Raw genomic sequence first — 22,354 nt, 5'->3', positions numbered from 1 at the left:
AGCCCTTCTCAGTTTTTATAAGTTACCGCCAACGATAAAATTAACTATCTTAATAGCAGTAACATATAGCATAAAGCAGTTAGCATTCCATGACCCACAATGCACTTCTGCCATGACCCTCCCCTGCCAAATTCTTATTGGTTGACGTGTATGTGACGATGGCTGATGTGTGCGTGACGATTGCAGAAATTTTTTTGGTCTCTTACACGAATGAGATGAATAATATTATTTGATATTGTGTAATCTGCAGTACATGATTTCCTTTTCCGTGCCATTTTTGTTCAGCCCTTCTCAGATTTTATAAGTTACCACCAACGATGAAATTATCCATTTTAATAGCTACGGCCGTAGCACATAACATATAGCAGTTAGCATTCCATGACCCACAATGCACTTCTGCCATGACACTCCCCGCCGAATTCTTATTGGTTGACGTGTATGTGACGATTGCTGACGTGTGTGTGACGATTGCTGACAATTTCTTCGTCTCTTCCGCAAATGAGATAAACAATACTATTTGATATTTTACGGTAACGTGTTAATAATTTCACACATAAGTCGCTCCGTAGTATATGTCGCATCCCCAGCCAAACTATGAAAAAACTGTGACTTATAGTCCGAAAAATACGGTACTAGTTTTTGATAAAACAAAACTCCTTTATATTCATTGGTTTCTTTAAAAAGTAGGGGGGGGGGGGGAAATCGGAAATCAAATTTTTGGTGGAAAAACATGAGCTTCAGGCCATATTGTCCAGGTTTACAGCCAAAGGTGTTAACATTACGGTGATTCTGAACAGAGGACAATCATCCATGAGAATATGGAGAAGCTACTGTGGTGTGTTTGACGGAGGAGAAGCTTGAAGGACATGACGTAGAAGTCCACTCTCAAGAGTAAATGCTGTATATTTTTACTTCATAAAACTACTGTAATTGTTTGTTGTATATTCAATTGTATTGTTTTTCATACAATATCATCAAAAATATTGTTTATTTTTAAAAGGCATGGTACACGTTAAAATTGTGTTGTTTGGGGGAACCCAAACAACAATTTAAATTGATGTCAATTCATTTTAATGGGCGATGTTGATTTGAGATAAGAGCTCTGCCATAGAACTACTATTTGAAGTACTACTGTACTGTGTATGTAGAGGTCAAAAGGTTTCCTGGAGCTCCTGATGGGATCCTGGTGAGCGCCTTGCATGGCAGCTCCCAACGTCAGTGAATGTGTGTGTGAATAGGTGAATGTGGAAATAGTGTCAAAGCGCTTTGAGTACCTTGAAGGTAGAAAAGCGCTGTACAAGTACAACCCATTCATTCAGATGTACTTGCTGCAAGGAAAACTACATTTTGATGACTTCATAAACTGTAATGATCAACATGACACACTCCCTGGTTCAAATGAGCCTGGTAAATTTAACTCCTGTATTTATGCTTCTGGGCTTACATTCAACTCTTATTTTTTGACCATTTTTATCAGTTCTTGGTGGGGTGTTACAATCAAATTCGTTTTTGTCTTTAAATAAGACTGTATATAGATAATGTTTAAGCCTTTTACAGAATTAAAAACACAAAAAAAGATTGGATTTTTAAAAATTTTGAATAGGTTTGGTCACCCAGTCTGGAAACAACAGGACTTAAACCTTCTGAAAACTAAAAAAAGGGAAAGTCCCTTTAGAGTAATTTTGTTTGCCTTTATGCCACATCAAAAGATGTAAAAGGGCAACACGTACGCGCGCACACGGACACACACACACACACACACACACACACACACACACACACACACACACACACAACATCTCCAGCTATCCCTTGGTTGTTTACTGCTGTATAATTGTGACCTCCCTCAAGTTTCTTGGAAGCTACACAAGTATCTCTCAGGCAGGAAAGATGGAGGCAAACAAGAAGAAAGACGCTCCTTCACACTGAATGCAAAGTAAGGTGACAACAAGACAAACCCTATTGTCTTTTTCTTTAACAATTTTACAGCCCCATCTTGTGATCTGAGCAACAAGAATGACAAACACTGATTGCAAAAAATAAAATACAGTAAATCTCTTCCTGTGGAAATGATGCAGTATTCATCAAGATGGGAAATAAGTTTAAAAAAACAAAAAGTTACCTTATTACCCCATACAAAAGAGACTGTTTCCTTCAAATTCAAGCGCTCGCCTCTATTTAAAGACAACAATGGCGCATGCCTTCACAGCACAGCCATCATGCAGTCAGCTGAGTGCAGCATGATGAAGCACGTAAACATCCATTTGTATGATATTTCCAAACAGGTCGCCTGGATGACCCCATGTAGCTAATTGTTGACTTGACCTTGCAAGGAGTTCTTGAATTGATCATATTATGATTCTATTCCACATTTAACTTTGTTTGTAGTCTACTGCTTTGGTCAAAATTGAACATTTTGCTTTACAGCAAAATCTTTAAGCCACTTTTTGGCTGTATTATGGAATGAGTCGTGTCGTGGGCTGTCATTGTGCAAATGACTTCCACCAGGTGGAACTCATTTGAAAAATCATTTGGAAATCATCAAAAAAAGGCCTACTCAGTGGCCTTGTAGTTAAAGTGTCCGCCTTGAGATCGGTAGCGTTTGAGTTCAAACCCCCGAGTCGTAGCAAAGACTATAAAAATGGGACCCATTACCTCTGTGCCTGGCACTCAGCACCAAAGGTTGGAATTGGGGGTTAAATCACCCAAAATAATTCCCGGGTGCAGCCACCGCTGCTGCTCACTGCTCCCCTCACCTCCCAGGGGGGTGATCAAGGGTGATGGGTCAAATGCAGAGAATCAATCAATCAATCAATCAATGTTTACTTATATAGCCCTAAATCACTAGTGTCTCAAAGGGCTGCACAAACCACTACGACATCCTCGGTAGGCCCACATAAGGGCAAGGAAAACTCACACCCAGTGGGACATCGGTGACAATAATGACCCAGTGGGACGTCGGTGACAATGATGACTATGAGAACATGATACCGTGAAAGATCAATCCATAATGGATCCAACACAGTCGCGAGAGTCCAGTCCAGAGCGGATCCAACACAGCAGCGAGAGTCCCGTTCACAGCGGAGCCAGCAGGAAACCATCCCAAGAGGAGGCTGATCAGCAGCGCAGAGATGTCCCCAGCTGATACACAGGCGAGCAGTACATGGCCACCGGATCGGACCGGACTCCCTCCACAAAGGAGAGTGGGACATAGAAGAAAAAGAAAAGAAACGGCAGATCAACTGGTCTAAAAAGGGAGTCTATTTAAAGGCTAGAGCATACAAATGAGTTTTAAGGTGAGACTTAAATGCTTCTACTGAGGTAGCATCTCGAACTGTTACCGGAAGGGCATTCCAGAGTACTGGAGCCCGAAATGAAAAAGCTCTACAGCCCGCAGACTTTTTTTGGGCTTTGGGGATCACTAATAAGCTGGAGTCCTTTGAACGCAGATTTCTTGCCGGGACATATGGTACAATACAATCGGCAAGATAGGATGGAGCTAGACCGTGTAGTATTTTATACGTAAGTAGTAAAACTTTAAAGTCACATCTTAAGTGCACAGGAAGCCAGTGCAGGTGAGCCAGTACAGGCGTAATGTGATCAAACTTTCTTGTTCTTGTCAAAAGTCTAGCAGCCGCATTTTGTACCAACTGTAATCTTTTAATGCTAGACATGGGGAGACCCGAAAATAATACGTTACAGTAATCGAGGCGAGACGTAACAAACGCATGGATAATGATCTCGGCGTCTTTAGTGGACAGAATGGAGCGAATTTTAGCGATATTGCGGAGATGAAAGAAGGCCGTTTTAGTAACGCTTTTAATGTGTGCCTCAAAGGAGAGAGTTGGGTCGAAGATAATACCCAGAGTCTTTACCGTGTCGCCTTGTTTAATTGTTTGGTTGTCAAATGTTAGAGTTGTATTATTAAATAGAGTTCGGTGTCTAGCAGGACCGATAATCAGCATTTCCGTTTTTTTGGCGTTGAGTTGCAAAAAGTTAGCGGACATCCATTGTTTAATTTCATTAAGACACGCCTCCAGCTGACTACAATCCGGCGTGTTGGTCAGCTTTAGGGGCATGTAGAGTTGGGTGTCATCAGCATAACAGTGAAAGCTAACACCGTATTTGCGTATGATGTCACAGTGAAAGCTAACACCGTATTTGCGTATGATGTCACCTAGCGGCAGCATGTAGATGCTGAAGAGTGCAGGGCCAAGGACCGAACCCTGGGGAACTCCACACGTTACCTTAACGTAGTCCGAGGTCACATTGTTATGGGAGACACACTGCATCCTATCAGTAAGATAAGAGTTAAACCAAGACAGGGCTAAGTCTGACATACCAATTCGTGTTTTGATACGTTCTAATAAAATATTATGATCGACAGTATCGAAAGCAGCGCTAAGATCGAGGAGCAGCAACATAGATGACGCATCAGAATCCATCGTTAGCAATAGATCATTAGTCATTTTTGCGAGGGCTGTCTCCGTGGAGTGATTTGCCCTGAAACCGGATTGAAAGGTTTCACATAGATTGTTAGACGCTAAGTGTTCATTTAACTGCTCCGCAACAATTTTTTCGAGGATTTTGAAATAAAGGGAAGGTGAGACACCGGTCGGTAGTTTACCATGAGGTTAGGTCTTTTAAGAAGAGGATGAATAACCGCTTTTTTGAATGCTAGGGGAACAGTGCCCGAGGAAAGTGATAAGTTTATAATATTTAGCACTGATGGACCTAATAATACAAAGAGCTCCTTGATCAGTTTCCCAGGAAGAGGGTCAAGTAAACATGTTGTTTGTTTTATTCCATTTACACGTTGTAACAATTCCTCTAATGTTATTTCCTCAAAACGAGAGAAACTATTTTGGAGGGCAGTATCCGCCGTATATACAATCGTGTCAGTGTTAATAGAACCCCGTTGTAGCTGGGACGCATTGTCTTTAATCTCCTTTCTAATGACTTCAATTTTCTTACTAAAGAATTGCATAAAGTCATCAGCTGAGTGGGTGGAGCTACTGGAAGGAGTCCCTTGTTGGGTTAGCGATGCTACCGTACTAAACAGAAATTTAGGATCGTTTTTATTACGGTGGATGAGATTTGAGTAATAATTAACTTTAGCTAAGATAAGCATGCGTTTATGAGTTATTAAACCATCACTAAATGCTTGATGGTGCACCTCAAGTTTAGTCGTGCGCCATTTGCGTTCCAACTTTCTACATAATAATTTCTGAGCTCTAGTTTCTTCCGTAAACCACGGGGTGCGCTTTTTTGGAGCCTTTTTTAACTTTAGCGGTGCTATGTTATCAATGGTTTCGCGCAGGGCGTTGTTAAAGTTGTTAGTGAGGTTATCAATAGAGCCCACATACTTTGGGAATGGTGCCATTACCGAGGGCAGTAGGTCAGCAAGAGTTGTCGTTGTGGCCGTATTAATGTTGCGGGTGCTATAGCAGTTATTATTATTATTAGTTTGACGAACATGCGTCTGAACCTCAAATTTTATAAGGTAATGATCGGACAATACTTTAGTATACGGGAGTATCGTAACTTTGGAAGCGGTGATACCCCTGACAAGCACTAGGTCTATCGTATTACCGTTGCGATGCGTGGGTTCATTTATTATTTGTGTGAGACCACAGCTATCAATTATAGTCTGGAGCGCTACGCACGGTGGGTCCGATGGGGTATTCATATGGATATTAAAGTCCCCCATTATGATTATATTATCGGCGTGTGTCACTAGATCAGCAACGAACTCTGAGAATTCATTGATAAAGTCCGAACAGGGCCCTGGGGGGCGGTAGATAACAGCCAGGTGTAGAGGGAGCGGTGTGACAGACCTCATAGTAAGCACCTCAAACGATTTATATTTATTATTTATGTTAGGACTAAGGTTAAAGTTTTCGTTGTATATTAGTGCGACCCCCCCACCCCTTTTAAGCGGACGGGCAATATGCGCATGTGTAAAGTTAGGAGGACATGCCTCATTTAGCGCAAAAAAGTCGTTTGGTTTAAGCCAGGTTTCGCTGAGACCGATGACGTTAAGATTGTTGTCTCTGATAATATCATTAACTAACAACGTTTTGGGAGACAATGATCTTATGTTTAAAAAACCTATATTATAGGTAGTGGGCTGTTTAATGGAGTTTTTGATCAAATTATCCGTAGTAGCAATATTAATAATGTTGTGTTCATTATGTCCAGTGCATTTAGTATAGTTACGACCATATCTAGGAATTGATACGACAGGAATTTTCCGATTGTTTGATTGTTGCTTTGATAAACTGCACGCATCATGGTTAGCCACCTCAGTAACGGGGATTTTCCGATTGTTTGTTTGTTGCTTTGATAAACTGCACGCATCATGGTTAGCCACCTCAGTAACGGGGATTTTCCGATTGTTTGTTTGTTGCTTTGATAAACTGCACGCATCATGGTTAGCCACCTCAGTAACGGGGATTTTCCGATTGTTTGTTTGTTGCTTTGATAAACTGCACGCATCATAGTTAGCCACCTCAGTAAAACACATGTCCAACTCTGAAACACTCAAAGCAGAAAAAACGTGTTCTAATTTAACTGACTCCTTACCCAGACCAGTAGTCTCGCATCTTTCATTTAAATCCGTCTTCACGATGGAGGGAAGTGGTGTTCTGTGGGGATTAGCCTTCTGCTTTGTTTTTAGCACCGCTCGACAACAGGCCGCTGGATGTAGCCGCCGACGTATTCCCATGCTAGTTAGCAAGTCTAGCACGCAAGCGTCTATCAGTCCAAAACGGCCCGATATGTCCACATCCAGAAGTGTCTGGCGGTCGTACGTGATCACAGAGTGACCACGATGCGAGCCAGCCATAAAGTTTGTGGAATTGTCCGGTATTTCTGCCAAATGTTCCATCTTTAGCAAGAGCTCCGCAATGTTGCAGCCCGTACGGGCGCCGCCATCTTGGAATAATTTCGCCACACCTAGGGTGTGTGACACTCATTGGTACTTTAACTTTAAAATTCACCTACCACAGGGGGATGTGGAACGCTACCCCTGGAATAATACAGGAAACACTGTATAGAATTATTCATAGCCTGTTCATGTAGTTTGGTTAAGCTACAGTGTATATATAGTGTGCCCAAACGTTCTGCCTCCAATGGCCAAAGTGAAAATGTGCCAATGATTTGCAGGCCAGACAGCAATTTTTACCTTGCAACACCACGAGTGAGGAATTTAGCCTCATACCAGCAATAGTTAATCAGTCACATTTATTATTTAAGGATGGTCACATTTATGTGCCTAATTCAATGAGCATACACCTCTGCATATTTTATGTAAAAGCGTAACCTAAAAACATTGAAAAAGTCATTTTCTGCCAATATTTGCCATCCCTAGGTGTTATTCTGTCAAACAGTTCCTCCTGGATATTTTTTCCGATTGGTTTTAAACTTTACCCAGAAGGATTATGTACAAGGAGGATGCTAAATTTCAAAGCGTTTAGGTTTTTATTATAGGACATGGGCGAAGAACGGCGACCAAGATTATGCTTCTCCATAGACCGTCAAATACAGGGGGTCTCAAATTCAAACGCAACTAGTTAGCCAGGTAAAAAAAAAAAAATCTATAGATTTTACTATAAAAAACAACAAAAAACTAGCACCTCAGTCACAATAATTTTACCGTGAAATGTACAATGTTTTTACCCCCAAATTATTGTAAATGTAAAATCAATCAATCAATCAAATTTTATTTATACAGCCCTTAATCACAAGTGTCTCAAAGGGCTGCACAAGCCACATCCCACATCAGGGCAAGAGAGAAATCAACCCAATGGGATTCAATGAGAAACCTATTAGTCTTCCTTCAAACATAGACCTTCACAAAAATATACATTTTCTAAAATAAAAAACTACTTTTAACGGCGGGCTCAATGGCAAAATGGATGTCAAATAATTTAGTTAATAGTGTGGGATACCAGTCCATTGTAAAGTAAAACTGTACCATTGTTGTTTTATTCTATTTTAAATTCTGGTGACTGAGCTGCCAATTTTTTACCATAAAATACAGGGTCAATTTGTACAGTGCATTACTATAAAGTGAAAAAAAAATACCACTGTTATTTTTGTCACAAAATTCTGGCGGCTGAGCTGCTATTACCTCAAAATCTGTTCTGTTTTTGAAGCGCCTTACTGTGAATGGAAAAATGGTACCACTGATGACTTTACTGTAAATTTCTGACAACTGAGCTGCCAAGTTTTTAAAGTAAAATCTACTGACTTTTTGCAGTGTAGCCTTGCGGACATGTCATCAATGATTGTGCAGCTTGTAAAAGGTCAGTATAAATATATATTACTTGGTAGTCACCCTTTGGCGGGCCATTCCAAATGACACGATGGGTCAAGACAAGGACCAAGCTAAACATGTAAAGGCTGTAAAATACTTGCATCGTTTAGCTTGCGTTCCCCCCGACGGTGTCGTGTTTGATTTATAGTTCTTCCGTGGGGGGTGGTGCCAGACTTGCAATTCTTTTCCAAAACACTAAGGAGCAGTGTCTCAAGAAGGAGCAACTGCAGCTGTTGTTGACTAGATACTGTGTGTTTCCTCCCTGAGCTGAGTAACTTCAACCACTGAACCACATTACCGTCGTTGTCTACACCCGAACTAATACTTCACAATCATCAGTTTACTTTTAATGGACATTTTACTTATAAGCCAGGGGAAAATACCTTTGTGAAGAGCAATCATCAAATATTCAATGTTTATTTATATAGCCCTTAATCACAAATGTCTCAAAGGGCTACACAAGCCACAACGACATCCTCGGCTCAGATCCCACATAAGGGGAAGAAAAAACTCAACCCAATGGGATACAATGATAAACCTTGGAGGGTAACGCAGATGGACAGTTCAACTTTGGGACAACTCGTGTCAGAGGATGCTATTATTTTCTGCAATGCGATTCGGTCATTGGGGACACGGGACAACAGAGAGCTAACATGTAATTGTAAACAAAAAAAACTGTTAAATAACTATTGTAATTTAACCACACACTGATGTTAATGTGTATGGTCATGTTGAGAGTTCACAAATGTTTCTAAGTATATTGTGCCTGAAAGATTATTGACAAAGAAAGAATATGTCTCTGAATTGAACCTGTTGTTAGCACAAGATTGACAATAAAAGTTCAAACAAGTGTCGTACTTTGTGAATTCTTCTGGGCGCAACAAAACATCACAATGTGCGGAAAAACCCACATTCAGTAATTATTTTAAGAGCGCACCAAGATATTAAGTACACAATTTCAGTTTGCATGCAAATGTTTAATTTCATACAATAATTTGTGTATTTCAAGCACAAAGTCTGCTCGCTTGTGTTCAGGAACCCCTGGCAAAAACTGACGGATCACAGCTTTGCGTTCTGCGTCGCCGGCGACGAGAACTAAAATTTTTGAGAGGTGCACGTAGGCTACGCAGAGGCAGGAGGGGACGACAGCATCGCCTACGCAAACTACGCGACGCGAGAGTATACACCAGGCTTTAAAGCAGGGGTGTCCAAAATGCGGCCAGGGGGCCATTTGCGACCCGCAGCTAAACGTTTCCCGACCTGGCACACATTCTACAAAAAATCGCAAAATTGATAGTATTGCAAAAAACTAAATAAAAAACATTTTAAAAAAGTGGAATGAGGCGAAATCTAATGACAAAAAGTGGCAATGTTGATACAAAGCTGCTATGCAGGCAGTTTTTTTTCCTTTGGTCTTTATTTTCTTTTTTTTAATTACTCAAAAAAAAAAAAAGGACAAAAAAATCTATGTTATAATGATTTATTACTTAAAAATGATCACTTTAAAATGTTTTACGTGGAAAAAATATTGCATATGTTGTGTGGTTGCCATGTAAAAACATCAAAGTTTTGACAAAAGAGTATAAAACAAACAAAATAGTAGTTCAAACTTAAAATCGACAGATATATCGGAAGTTGATCTTGAAATTTAAGTGTTAAAAGTAAAAAAGAAAAAAACTAATAAGAATGCATCACTTTATGGGTGGGGAACCTTTCGGATCTCAAATATATTTAGAAGGAGTTTATTTAACTTTTCACTGTGATTACTCAAAAATATTAAATAATTAAAATCAATGGTGTCCTGCATTATTGATCTTTGAGGGCTTTAATTGCTAAATAAAGGAACTCTCCTGAAGGAATCAATAAAGTACTATCTATCTATCTATATATCTAAATACTGCATATTTCAGTTTTACTATAAAAATCAAAGTTGTCTTTTACAAAAAAGGCATAAAACCTTATTTGTTTTACTTTATATCAACCTCATGTTTTTTTTATTAGAATGATTGTATCAATATTTTAATTTACACTGGATATTTTTTTGTCGTTTTGGTTAACTTTTCCGAATTGTGGGAGTTGTTGCTTTTGTTTAAAAGGTGTCATATTATGATTTTTTTCCTACATTTAAATCACATTCTTGTGGTCCACATAACACGTAATGGTGGTTCTTTGCTCAAAATTTTGCATGGATAATGTTTTACAGACCATTTTTAAGCCACTTTCTGACTGTCTCTTCAAGATCCCCTGTTTTGTGAACAGTCTCATTTACATGCCTCCACTTTGATTGTGTCTTCTCCCCGCCAGCCATGTTGTAGTTTTTAGCGCTTCCATATGTAGTCTACTGACAGACATAACTTAGAACTATACATTTCTTTGAATTAGAAATGGCAACAGCAGAGGATGCATGTGTATGTACGAGCTAGTCTGCCCCACGAAAAGACAATAAAGAAAAAGAAAGATCTTATAGACTACAGCTTCAGACAAGATAGCGGACTGGCGCAAAGTTCTTGGGTAAATGTCCACCATATTTGGATAATCCGCTGACATCACAATTGGGAAAAACGTCAAAAATTGTGCAAATTTCAATTGGCTAAATTGGAATTTGCTAAATTTCAAATCTAAAACGGAATTAGCTAAACTTTAAATCAAAAACGGTACAATACTTTGTTTGAAAAGTACCGGTTCGTCATATCTTTTTTTTTACAGGCAAGACGGCGCGTCATCGTCACTTTGTGTCATTGCTGGTTTTACGAGCAGAGGAGCATGTTCGGCAGTGCACAATCACAGAGCACTTACAAGCAGACACGGTGTGTAGACAGAAAAGAGAGAATGGATGGATTTTGGCTTAAAAACTAACGATAAAGGTGAAGCTATAACACTGAAACGCCCTCAGGAGGAGGTGCTTTAAAACATGGCTAGCTAGTTAGTGGCTAATGTCCATCTGCAATCGGCAGTGTTTTAGCTTCTTCTAAAATCACTAATCTTCGCCTCCATGGCAGAAAATAAAGTGAATTTTTTTACAAATATCATCCCTGCAGGGCGAGGAATGGCCAAACATGCTTCACTACACACCGTAGAACGATACAAAAGGTCACTGGCATCACATGGTAAACAAATGCCCATCGAATCTACACCTGACATCCACTGTAATGATACCAAGTACAAAAGTGTATCTCGTCGATGCTACTATGATTACATCAATATTTTTTTATCGTCACAAAATATATATTTTTTTTAAATTCATATTATATCCATAAACTCAGGAAATACATCCCTGGACACATGAGAACTTAAATTATGACCAATGTATGACCCTGTAACTACTTCGTATCGGATCAATACCCACATTTGTGGTATCATCATAAACTAATGTAAAGTATCCAAACAACAGAAGAATATGTGAGTATTATGTTTTAACAGAAGTGTAGATGGAACATGTTCCACCCAACTGCAGTTGGAACAGGCTCCAGCACCCACCGCAATCCCAAAAGGGACAAGCAGTAGAAAATAGATGAATGGCATTATGCCATAAAGACATCTAATATAAGTTACACTTCCCAAAACAGTCCAAGTCTTAAAAGCATAATAAAAATGTATCAATGTTTTTTTCACTTTTGAGTCAATAAAAATATATGGGTATAATTGAACATATTTGTCCTGACAGCAAAAAGTGGAGGCAGTATCTTACATTTTTGAGGACACCCTAAAGTGAAAAAGGCCAAATGGTGCCCAAAATGTCAATAATTTGTGTAGCTGCAATCATTTTCCGATCTTAACTTTCTTGGGCGGGTTGCCTTCGTTATCCTTTTTCTATTCTCTGTGACAGCACCACAGAGCTTGTGGATGTTGTGACGATATCCGACAGATGCTCAAAAGGGTTTAGGTCTGGAAACATGCTTGACCAGTCCATCATCTTTACCCTGATCTTTATTTCCATTTATTTTATCTTTTTTTTCCACTGTAGTGGCTGCTGGTGGCAAGAGCGCTGTGCTCTTGTATCATCTTTTTGTGTTTGTGATGCTTCCCTCTTGTTTTAATGTGGTTTTCTTTGCCTTTTGGTTCGGGACCCTTTGGGACTGAGTGACGAGTGGCACTTTGGTGACTTCTGCCGTGCTTTTTTGTGAACTTCTAGAACTCCCTCCCGGGATCCTTTTGGCCATGGAGACCAGCTGCTGGGTCTCTGCCACACCAGAGTCCGTTTGGAGAGACTGGAGGAGATATGGATGAAGAGACTGGGCTGCGGAGCTAGCACTAGGGCTGTGGAGCTCGCACTGAGCGCTGGGTCGGACTAGTTTACAGTGTCTTAGCTGAATGAGCAGGTATCGGAAACCTCGGTCTCCTTAGACGTATCCTCCCTCATCCATGCGGACCGGACACTGGCCGAGAGTTGGTGGGCGGCTGAGGGTTGCTTTGTTGGGTATGCTCCTGTCTCTGGCCATGCTCACTCCACCCCAACAGAACATCACAGAGGCAACCACAGCATATATGTTTTTTGTTTTTTTTGTCGTTAATGTCCTTAGTGTTTTTTGATGATGATTTTTCCCTCTTACACGCATGTTATGTGTGCTATTTATATGAGGTTTTTTTCCTTCGCCACAGTCTGGATCTCCTCTCCAGGAGATCCAGACAGATTAATTTTAGTATAAAATTAATGTTTCTCTCAATGAACTGTAGCTTCATAGCACTGGCAGCTCTCATGTATCACCTTTACAATATTGGATGACAGCCATCATTTGATGTAGATGGGCTGAGCACTAACAGGTTGACCCCTTAAACCCTTAAACCTCCGCAGCCTTCATACATCTATTTTCTAAACATGATCTCTTGATATGGGCTTCACGGTGCAGAGGGGTTCGTGCGTCTGCCTCACAATACAAAGTTCCTGCAGTCCTGGTTCAAATCCAGGCTCGGGATCTTTCTGTGTGGAGTTTGCATGTTCTCCCCGTGAATGCGTGGGTTCCCTCCGGGTACTCCGGCTTCCTCCCACTTTCCAAAGACATGCACCTGTGGATAGGTTGATTGGCAACACTAAATTGGCCCTAGTGTGTGAATGTGAGTGTGAATGTTGTCTGTCTATCTGTGTTGGCCCTGCGATGAGTTGGCGACTTGTCCAGGGTGTACCCCGCCTTCCGCCCGATTGAGGCTGAGATAGGCGCCAGCGACCCCCGCGACTCCAAAATGGGAATAAGCGGTAGAAAATGGATGGATGGATGGATCTCTGGATATGATGTCACACTCCACAGCAGTTTATACATTAATGACTGTGAATTTAGTTTTTATGAGGGTACAATTACACATTTATACTGTTATACAAGCTCTTGACTGACTAAATAAATATTTGTATAAATTTCAGAGGTGTACCCACTTTTGCGAGGAAATTTAACTTTTGAAATCAGCATAATGCTACTTTAGTCTATTTACCAAAGAAACAACTATATCCAATTTACAGCTCCCAAGATGTATAGCCAAGCCTGTTTTTTTTAACTGTCTTCTGTCTGGTAGTGGTAGTAAATCTGGGGTAAATTAAATGGAAATACAGGAAAATGTTGCTGTTTGTGTATATAGGTATAATATAGGGTTTTGCATAAAAAACATGTTTAAATGCTACCCCCAAACATAGATATATGCTGGAGATGTTTAAAGTGTATTAACGAAAACAGGTTGGTTGAAGGATGCTCCCCAAAAAAGTAGCACCTGTTAATCCCAAATTTAACTGAATTATTTTTGAAGAGACAAAAAAAACAAGGTCAGTGGGTTGCGAAACTTGGCAAAATTACTACCACAGAGCTTTATGGCATGTAGTGATGAGCTATTTTGGGCTTTAGAAAGATATCGTGACGTGTGTGCAAACACAGCAGCATAGACATTTTTGACACTTTTGTTGCAAAGTATGAGAGGATTCATGCACTAAACCTGTTGACTTGGCACATTGTCCAATGGTTTATGTGAAAAGCAAGCAGGATAATTCGCATAAACACAGGATGTTTGAATTCTCAAAAGCAGTTTCACTTTATATTTTACTATGGGTTAAAAGGAAGGGAAGACGTACATATATTTCATAGATTTCCCTACTATTTTTTTATCCAAAGTTTGAAAATAACATGTCATTTGGAAAGCAGATCAGCGTGCAACGGAAACAAACATGCAATTTAATTCATGCCAGGCTTAAAATAAAATGTGACTGCCCTGACATCCACTCTTCCAAAAGGACAACACTTGGTTTGTTGGTGAGACACAATCCATAGAATGCAAATGACAAAATCGTCAAGAGTCCAGATCGACCGCCTATGTCATCAAGCCAATCAGATAATAAAGCTACAAATACCCGCAGTGCAAAATGTAGTATACAAATTGACAAATAAAAAGCAAAAAAACACTGATGTCTATAAACAGTCCGAAAATGTACCTCCAACCTCCTGATTTCATTTTTATTAAACTCAAGATGGCAGACGCCGCATTTGAAGTACAACGAGTGGTTAGCATTCAGCTGATTCATCTAAATCAGGGGTGCCCATTACGTCGATCGCGAGCTACCAGTCGACCGCGGGGGGTGTGTCAGTCGATCTCCAGCCAGGCTTTTTAAAAAAATAGACCTAAAAATTTGTGATCATCAATCTTCACCAAGACGTCACTTAAATGACATTCACAGTACCGGAGGGTCTTGTGAGATGACGCTGGCTGCTGCTAGATCATTATTATTAAAAATGACCGAGAGGAAGGCGAGAAACACTTTTTATTTCAACAGACTCTCGCGCCGTACCTTCCGTCAAAACTCTACAGGCCGACTGCACATTTCCTATCTTCACAATAAAAGCCCTGCTTCATGCTGCCTGCGCTAACTAAATACAGAGTCTCGGAAAACTGGCGTGCACAAGCGATCCCTCAGAAAGCTGGCGTGCACATCACTTGTGCACGCCAGCTTTCCGAGACTCTTATTTTGTTAGCGCAGGCAGCATGAAGCAGGGCTTTTATTGTGAAGATAGGAAATGTGCAGTCGGCCTTTAGAGTTTTGACGGAAGGGACGGCGCGAAAGTCTGTTGAAATAAAAAGTGTTTCTCGCCTTCCTCTCTGTCATTTTTTCATAATAATGAACTGGCAGCAGCCAGCGTCATCTCACAAGACCCTCGGGTGCCGTGAATGTCAATCAAGCAAGCTACGGAATTTGCCGCCAATGTTTTTCTTGTAAAGTGTATGGAAGCTGGATGAATTAGATGCCAAAAACCAACCACTTTCATGTGGTATTGTACAGAAAGGACAACTTTTTTTCTCCTCCATTTGAAAATGTGGGCGTTATCATCATTACTGTCTGATTCCAATGAATGCAAGTCATCAGAATCAGGTAATACACCAATTTATATTCTTGTCTTCGTGAAAGAAAGACATCTATATGTGTTACACATGCTTGTATTATCATTAAACACATTTAACTTGTTTACAAAAATGTCTCTTTCATAAATAAATAAATATAAATGATATAAATAAATGAGGTAGATCCCCTCGAGTTGGTCAATTGAAAAGTAGCTCGCCTGCAGAAAAAGTGTGGGCACCCCTGATCTAAATACTGTACATCTATCTGTGCTGCACTGTTACTAAATGACTCTGTGGTCAAACACAGCTGCATTTTCCTCATGTTCTCCCAGTCATTATTTAAGTATAAAAAGTAAAATTGCGGGTATCTTTTGAGGTTGAAAAATTGTTTTGATAACATATTTATTTACCTTTCCAAAATAACACCTGTATATAAATCTGGCTCTGCGTGTGCTAAGGCAAAACATGATGCTTGTTAGCTGTTAGTGTTAAAGTCATGCGTGTCACACTTGCCGTACTGCTGTTTATAACAGAATCATCAGTGCTATTCATTCTGGCTAAGCAGTTTTCTGATTCTGTCGCTATTGTGCAATATACGAGATAATTGAGCATGCGGTCAGATACAGATATTTACACATGTAATATGGATGCGCTGTGCGATACATTTATCACCCTAAATTCCTAGCGGGAGGAAAGAGAGAAAAAGATTTGTGAAAAATAGCCATCATTTTAGTCAAAGTGTGCCAGTTTGCCAATTAAGTAAAATTGGAAAGAGATTGACAGTTATTTGATTAAATAACTCAATGACCAAGCGTCTGTAAGGGGCAATAAGTACTACAGCTTTCTCCTACATCCAAAGATGTGAGCCTGGGAAAAGGCTGATTGGGTAGACTAATTGGCCCTAGTATGTGAATGGGAGTGTGAATGTTGTCTATCCGTGTTGGCCCTGTGATAAGATGGCGACTTGTCCAGGGTGTACCCCGTCTTCCACCGGATTGTAGCTGAGATTGACTCCAGCGCACCCCGCGACCCCGAAGGGTATAAGTGGTAGGAAATGGATGGATTAAATAACTCAATAACCAAGCGTCTTTAAGGGACCATAAGTACTACAGCTTCCTCCCACATCCATAGATGTGCACCTGGGATAAGGCTGATTGGCAAGACTAATTGGCCCAAGTGTGTGAATGCTTGCCTGTCTATCTGTTTTGACCCTGCGATGGAGTGGTGACTTGTCCAGGGTGTAACCCGCCTTCCGCCAGAGTGCAGCTAAGATAGGCTCTACACCCCCGCAATCCCGAGAAGGACACGCGGTAGAAAACGGATGGATTGATGTCCATACCTGTCAATTTACTGTCCATATATGTGCAACTTTATAAACATCACATCATTATAACGTTTTTTGTTTTTTTTGAAGGAAACTAGAGCGATTTGGTAGTGTTTTGTTGCTATTAATGTTATTTGGACAATCCTTTGTTTACATAACAAAATTATTATGTTTTTATCAGCGCTTTACCTTTTCTTGCTTTTAAGTTGATTACATTTTAAAAAAAGACCGTTATTATTTCATAAAAGCCTAATGAGCAGCACAGTTGCAGTCTAAATAAATATTTATGAATGAATTACTCATCTTCATTTGAGACATGCCTTAAAAATATGTCAAGTTGTTTTGAACACCTGATGGCCAAATTGGAGCCACTGAATACGTTGCATAATTAAATTAGTGGACTAATCTTTAAGACAGTCAATGAAATATCGACTATAAAAATAGTCGTTAGTTGAAGCCCAACTAACTAGCAAAATACCTCGTCAGCAGGCCAGACAAGCGCTTCTGTGCATCTGCTCAGCACAAACGCGATATTTGTTAAAATGTTGAATTTCATTTCATTTTAAATACTTATTGAACATAAATCAAAATATATGTTAATTATAACCAATAGCATACTATAATAAAACAAGTTTAACGCTACAATTTAAGGAAAATAAGAAAATATAGATTTTTTTCTTTTATTGGTGACCCATTGAATTTCCTAGGGCACCCACTCAAATCACAACCCGTAGATCCCAAGGACTCACTACATTGCAAACCAAACAACGTCTCTGCAGTAAACGTTCTTAAGTGTTCTGACCGAAGTATTATATTTAAGAGACAGCCACACACTGAAATTGTGCACCCTGAAGAAGTACACAAAGTACGTAGTGCACGGAGTATATATTAGAAATTTGAAACATAGCGTGACCCATTTCCAAAAATGGCAACTGCACAAAAGAAGAACTACTTGTTGGGGAACTAATAATTATGCAAGTAATCTTTTTCTCACTGTTCTGTTTTTTTGTTTATTTAGCTTCACTTTTAGTTCACTGAAGCCTGCCACATGGTCAGTGTGACGAAATAAGCCGCCATTGCCCGGACAACAGGATATGGCCGAGTGTCATAACAGGGTAGTAGCTGTGTACTGTAGACGTGTCAGGACAAGTCTGTTACAAAGAAATAAAAAACACGGACCAGGAGGGGGAGATAAGATCTAGTGGGCGCACAGGAGAGGGATTGTGTTCATGTACAAACACACAGACGGGACGAAGTTGACAGAAGAGCCCATGCTGGGCGCTGAAGAACAACACAGCGCCAAACCAGGCTCATATTCCCAGAACTTGACAGCAAGCAAGCAATGTTTTGGGGAGTCAGTTCCGAGACTGGGGTGGGGGCGGTTCTATTTTTTCGGAGCGTGGTAAGATCTGTGGTTCAACACAGCGTGAACCAAGGCACTAGATACAATCACAGAGCTGACAGTGATTGTGTACAACCCGGCGCTAGAATGATAACAACAGGTGGACACTTGTTAGAACGTTTTATCAGCAATACATCTGCCTGGCGCTTTAATGACGAGGCCCAAATGGCCTGCATAGAATCAAGGTCCAAACAGGAACTTATTCTTGAATACTGTCAAATATTTGCACATTTACAGGGCCTTGCAGTGCCAGCTGGTGCTTAGAGATTTTGATCCAACTTTTACTGATCTAGGTTCAGATCCAAAACAAAAAATAATGGATAAAAACTATACATTTATGTCAAGCTGAGCTGGTTTATTTATACCACAGGTGAGACTAAATAGCCTTGTGGAGGAGCTTTGAAAAGGTTGCCTTTGTGCAAAGTATGGCCTCTTAAACACTATTTACACACAACAAGCCCACTATGTTACACCAGGAAGTCCAATTGCCCTAGTTCTACTTCTTTTACACATGGCAAGGTGTCCAAAGTGCAACTAGGGGGCCATTTGCAGCCTGCAGTTTTTTTTTTTTTATACTTGAACACTGGGAATTAAATCTGTGCTCCAGTGATCTACAAACAAACGCTGCTATTTTACTCAAAGACGTTTACATGTCGGCTGACCCTTCCTTCACTTTCTTTTATTTCCATATTTGCACAGCCCGACTGTGTGTCCTATGCAGTCTCTGGTGATTTTCGTGCTTCATGTCATGAGGAACTACTTTTACAAGGATGCACGAGTTCTCAAATTTTGGTAAGTTTTCAAGTACGTAAAAGACTCAAAAAGACAATTAGTTATAACAATATAAATAATAATAGTAATAATAACATTAGTATATAAGAAGAAGTACATTTAGGAGGATTCCTTTGTTACCTAAATCACAAAGTTATTTTTTCTTTACATTTATCTAACATTAGAGTGTGAAGACCCTGCCCACACACACACATTTTTTGTACATGCGGCAGTTTGGACACCTGTTGCATATGAAAAGAGTTTATGAGAACATAAACTTTAGGTTAAAGGAAATACAAGAATAGAAAAGTCAAACGATGGTTAACACAGTTAAAGGACCGATACCAAAGTTCCAGCAGGTTTTAAATTTGTCAACCATTAAAGAAAGACTAAGAACTTACTGTTGTTGGACTTGAGGTCTCGATGTATGACTGGGACGATGGCCTCGTTGTGCAAGTAGAGCATCCCTCGAGCGATCTGCACGGCCCAGTTGACAAGGATGTGAGGCGGGATGCGTCGGCCGGCCAGCGCCCGGCTCAGCGGCCCGCCAGATGCATATTCCATGATTAGACACAGGTTGGGTTCCTGCAGGCAGACACCTTTCAGGGTGATGATGTTGGGGTGGGTGAGCATGGCGAAGAGACGAGCCTCCTGCCGGACGTTCTGCGCCGTCACGCTGATATCCTCGTCCGGGTCTTGTCGGGCAGCTTTGACAGCCACCAGCCCGCCTCGCCAGGTGCCACGGTACACCTTACCAAACCCGCCCACCCCTATGACCTCCTCCAGGCTGAGCTCACGGAAGTTCACCACCTCGGGTTCCAACTCCCCCAGCTCGCCAACCACTCCTCTGCCCGGCAGCTTTCCGTAGCCGCTGGGTTTGAAGGACCCGTAGTTGGAGGGGAAGATGCCCACTTTGTTGTTCACCTTACCCGCCCACCAGCCTTCGTCCCCGGATATCTCAGAGTCCAGCGACAAAACCTCCACCAGGTCACCCTTGCGCAGGGTGAGCTCATCCTTGCAGGACGCCTCATAGTCGAACAAGGCCGTCCACACAGGGTTGGCAAAGCTGCCTTTCTGCGATTGATCCAAGTTCTTCCAGCTGGACAACGGGCTTCTGCTGAATATGTTCTTCAGCGGCTCCATGGCGGTTGCTTGGACTGGATTTGACTCTGAAGCCCACAGGTTTGAAAATAAAGTACAAAGGAGTACTTTATTGCACCTAGCTCCCTTTCCTGTCTGTCTTGTTGGCTCATCAGGGATGAATGAAATGTTCGCCGGTAAAAGGGCGACGGACAATCAGCAGGTGGTTTAAGGGATCCAATTGATGTAGCATAGTCCGGGGTGGAGGGTAGATTAGGGGCGCTGTGGATTAGCACAGATTCTGAACGCAAGGCCTTGCAGTCATGCAGTACGTGGTTTCCCAACACATGGTTAGAGCACAATGTAACCTAAACAGCCTGTGTTTTGCAGGATCTTGACCAACCTCATAATGACATCATTAGCTCTTTCAAAGGGCACCTGTTGAAGACAAGTATACATCAAAGTGACAAAAGTTCTTCTAGGCTTTGCTAGCTAGCTGGAAACTTTTTTTCTAAGTATTTTTAGCCATTAAGTGCAGTGGCCACCACCAACCGGAAGTGGAGAGAAGAATGACAGGAAAGGCAGCATTCAGTCCAGTGTTTTACGACAACTTTCAAAGGTGACCATTTTTTAGTAGTCGAACTTTGACGAAAAACCTACATGCAGTTATTCGTTTTTTACGGCACACACAAGCAATGAAAGTACTAGCCCACACATATATCTCCATATCTTTTCAAAGAAGAACATCTACTTGGGCAATATCCTCATCACGGTGGTGGTAGTTCCTGTGTGGGTTCGTCCGCGTACGCGCCTTTCTTGTTAGGAAGCGGATGAAAAGAGATTAAAAAATACCCCAACAAAAATCACATCCAGGATTTATTGTAGTATTCCATTCGGAAGAGCTCGAAGCTCTTCTATGTGTTTGCTCACAGTCACTGAGAGGGTGTGGCTTCAAAACTTTAGTTTCGCCAACAGGAAGTCACATGACAGGAGACGCTTGACCTGCTAATCGAAGCGCACATCCGGTTAGCCCCGTCAAAATAAAAGTGACACACACTAGAGCTTTGCTTTCCGGCGAGGAAAAAGTAAACAAACCAGAGTCAAAATGTGCTTTAAATCTGGAATTTAGTGCCTATCTCAGCTACAACCAGGCGGGAGGAAGGGTACACCCTGGACAAGTCGCCCTCATCGCAGGGCCAACACAGATAGACAGACAACATTCACACACTATAGTGTTGACAAACAACCTATCCCCAGGTGCATGTCTTTGGAAGCGCATAGATAGATAGATAGATAGATAGATAGATAGATAGATAGATAGATAGATAGAGAGAGAGAGAGAGACGAGAGAGAGAGAGAGAGAGAGAGAGAGAGAGAGAGAGAGAGAGAGAGAGAGAGATAGATAGATAGATAGATAGATAGATAGATAGATAGATAGATAGATAGATTTACTTTCTACATCTCTTATTTTTTTGTGATAGTGTGATTGGAGCACATACTTGTTGGTCACAAAAAAAATTCATGAAGTTTGGTTATTTTCCATCCATCCATCCATCCATTTTCTACCGCTTATTCCCTTTTGGGGTCGCGGGGGGCACTGGCGCCTATCTCAGCTACAATCGGGCGGAAGGCGGGGTACACCCTGGACAAGTCGCCACCTCATCGCAGGGCCAATGGGTCTACTGAAAATGGGACCAAATCTGCTGTAAGGTGCTTTGGTAGCCATTCGCAAGTTTCTGGCAAGCTTCTGGTTGAATTTTTGACCACTCCTCTTGACAAAATTGGTGCAGTTCAGCTAAATTTGTTGGTTTTCTGACATGGACTTTTTTCTTCGGCATTGTCCACGTTAAGTCAGGACTTTGGGAAGGCCAATCTAAAACCTTACATCCAGCCTGATTTAGCCATTCCGTTACCACTTTTGACGTGTGTTTGGGGTCCTTGTCCCGTTGGAACACGCAACTGTGCCCAAAACCCAACCTCCGGGCTGATGATTTTAGCTTGTTCTGAAGAATTTGGAGGTAATCCTCCTTTTTCATTGTCCCATTTAAAGCACCAGTTCCATCGGCAGCAAAACAGACCCAGAGCATATTACTACCACCACCATGCTTGACAGTAGGCTTCTCCCGTCCAAAGGCAAAACCTAGTAACT

The 22,354-nt window shown here is 41.1% G+C and overlaps 1 protein-coding gene across 1 annotated transcript in view; it reads right to left on the bottom strand.

Moving 5' to 3' along the window:
• Nucleotides 1-21,162, bottom strand: part of LOC133560846 (mitogen-activated protein kinase kinase kinase 11) — a 70,977-nt gene extending 49,815 nt beyond the window's left edge. Inside the window, exon 1 of the mRNA XM_061913834.1 lies at nt 19,527-21,162. Coding sequence (XP_061769818.1) covers nt 19,527-20,268 — 742 coding nt within the window. The 5' untranslated portion in view covers nt 20,269-21,162. The remainder of the gene's footprint in view (nt 1-19,526) is intronic.
• Nucleotides 21,163-22,354: the final 1,192 nt, after the last annotated feature.

This window comes from Nerophis ophidion, linkage group LG10 (assembly GCF_033978795.1).
Source record: "Nerophis ophidion isolate RoL-2023_Sa linkage group LG10, RoL_Noph_v1.0, whole genome shotgun sequence".
NCBI lineage: Eukaryota > Metazoa > Chordata > Actinopteri > Syngnathiformes > Syngnathidae > Nerophis > Nerophis ophidion.
This window is presented reverse-complemented; position numbering and strand designations above follow the sequence as displayed.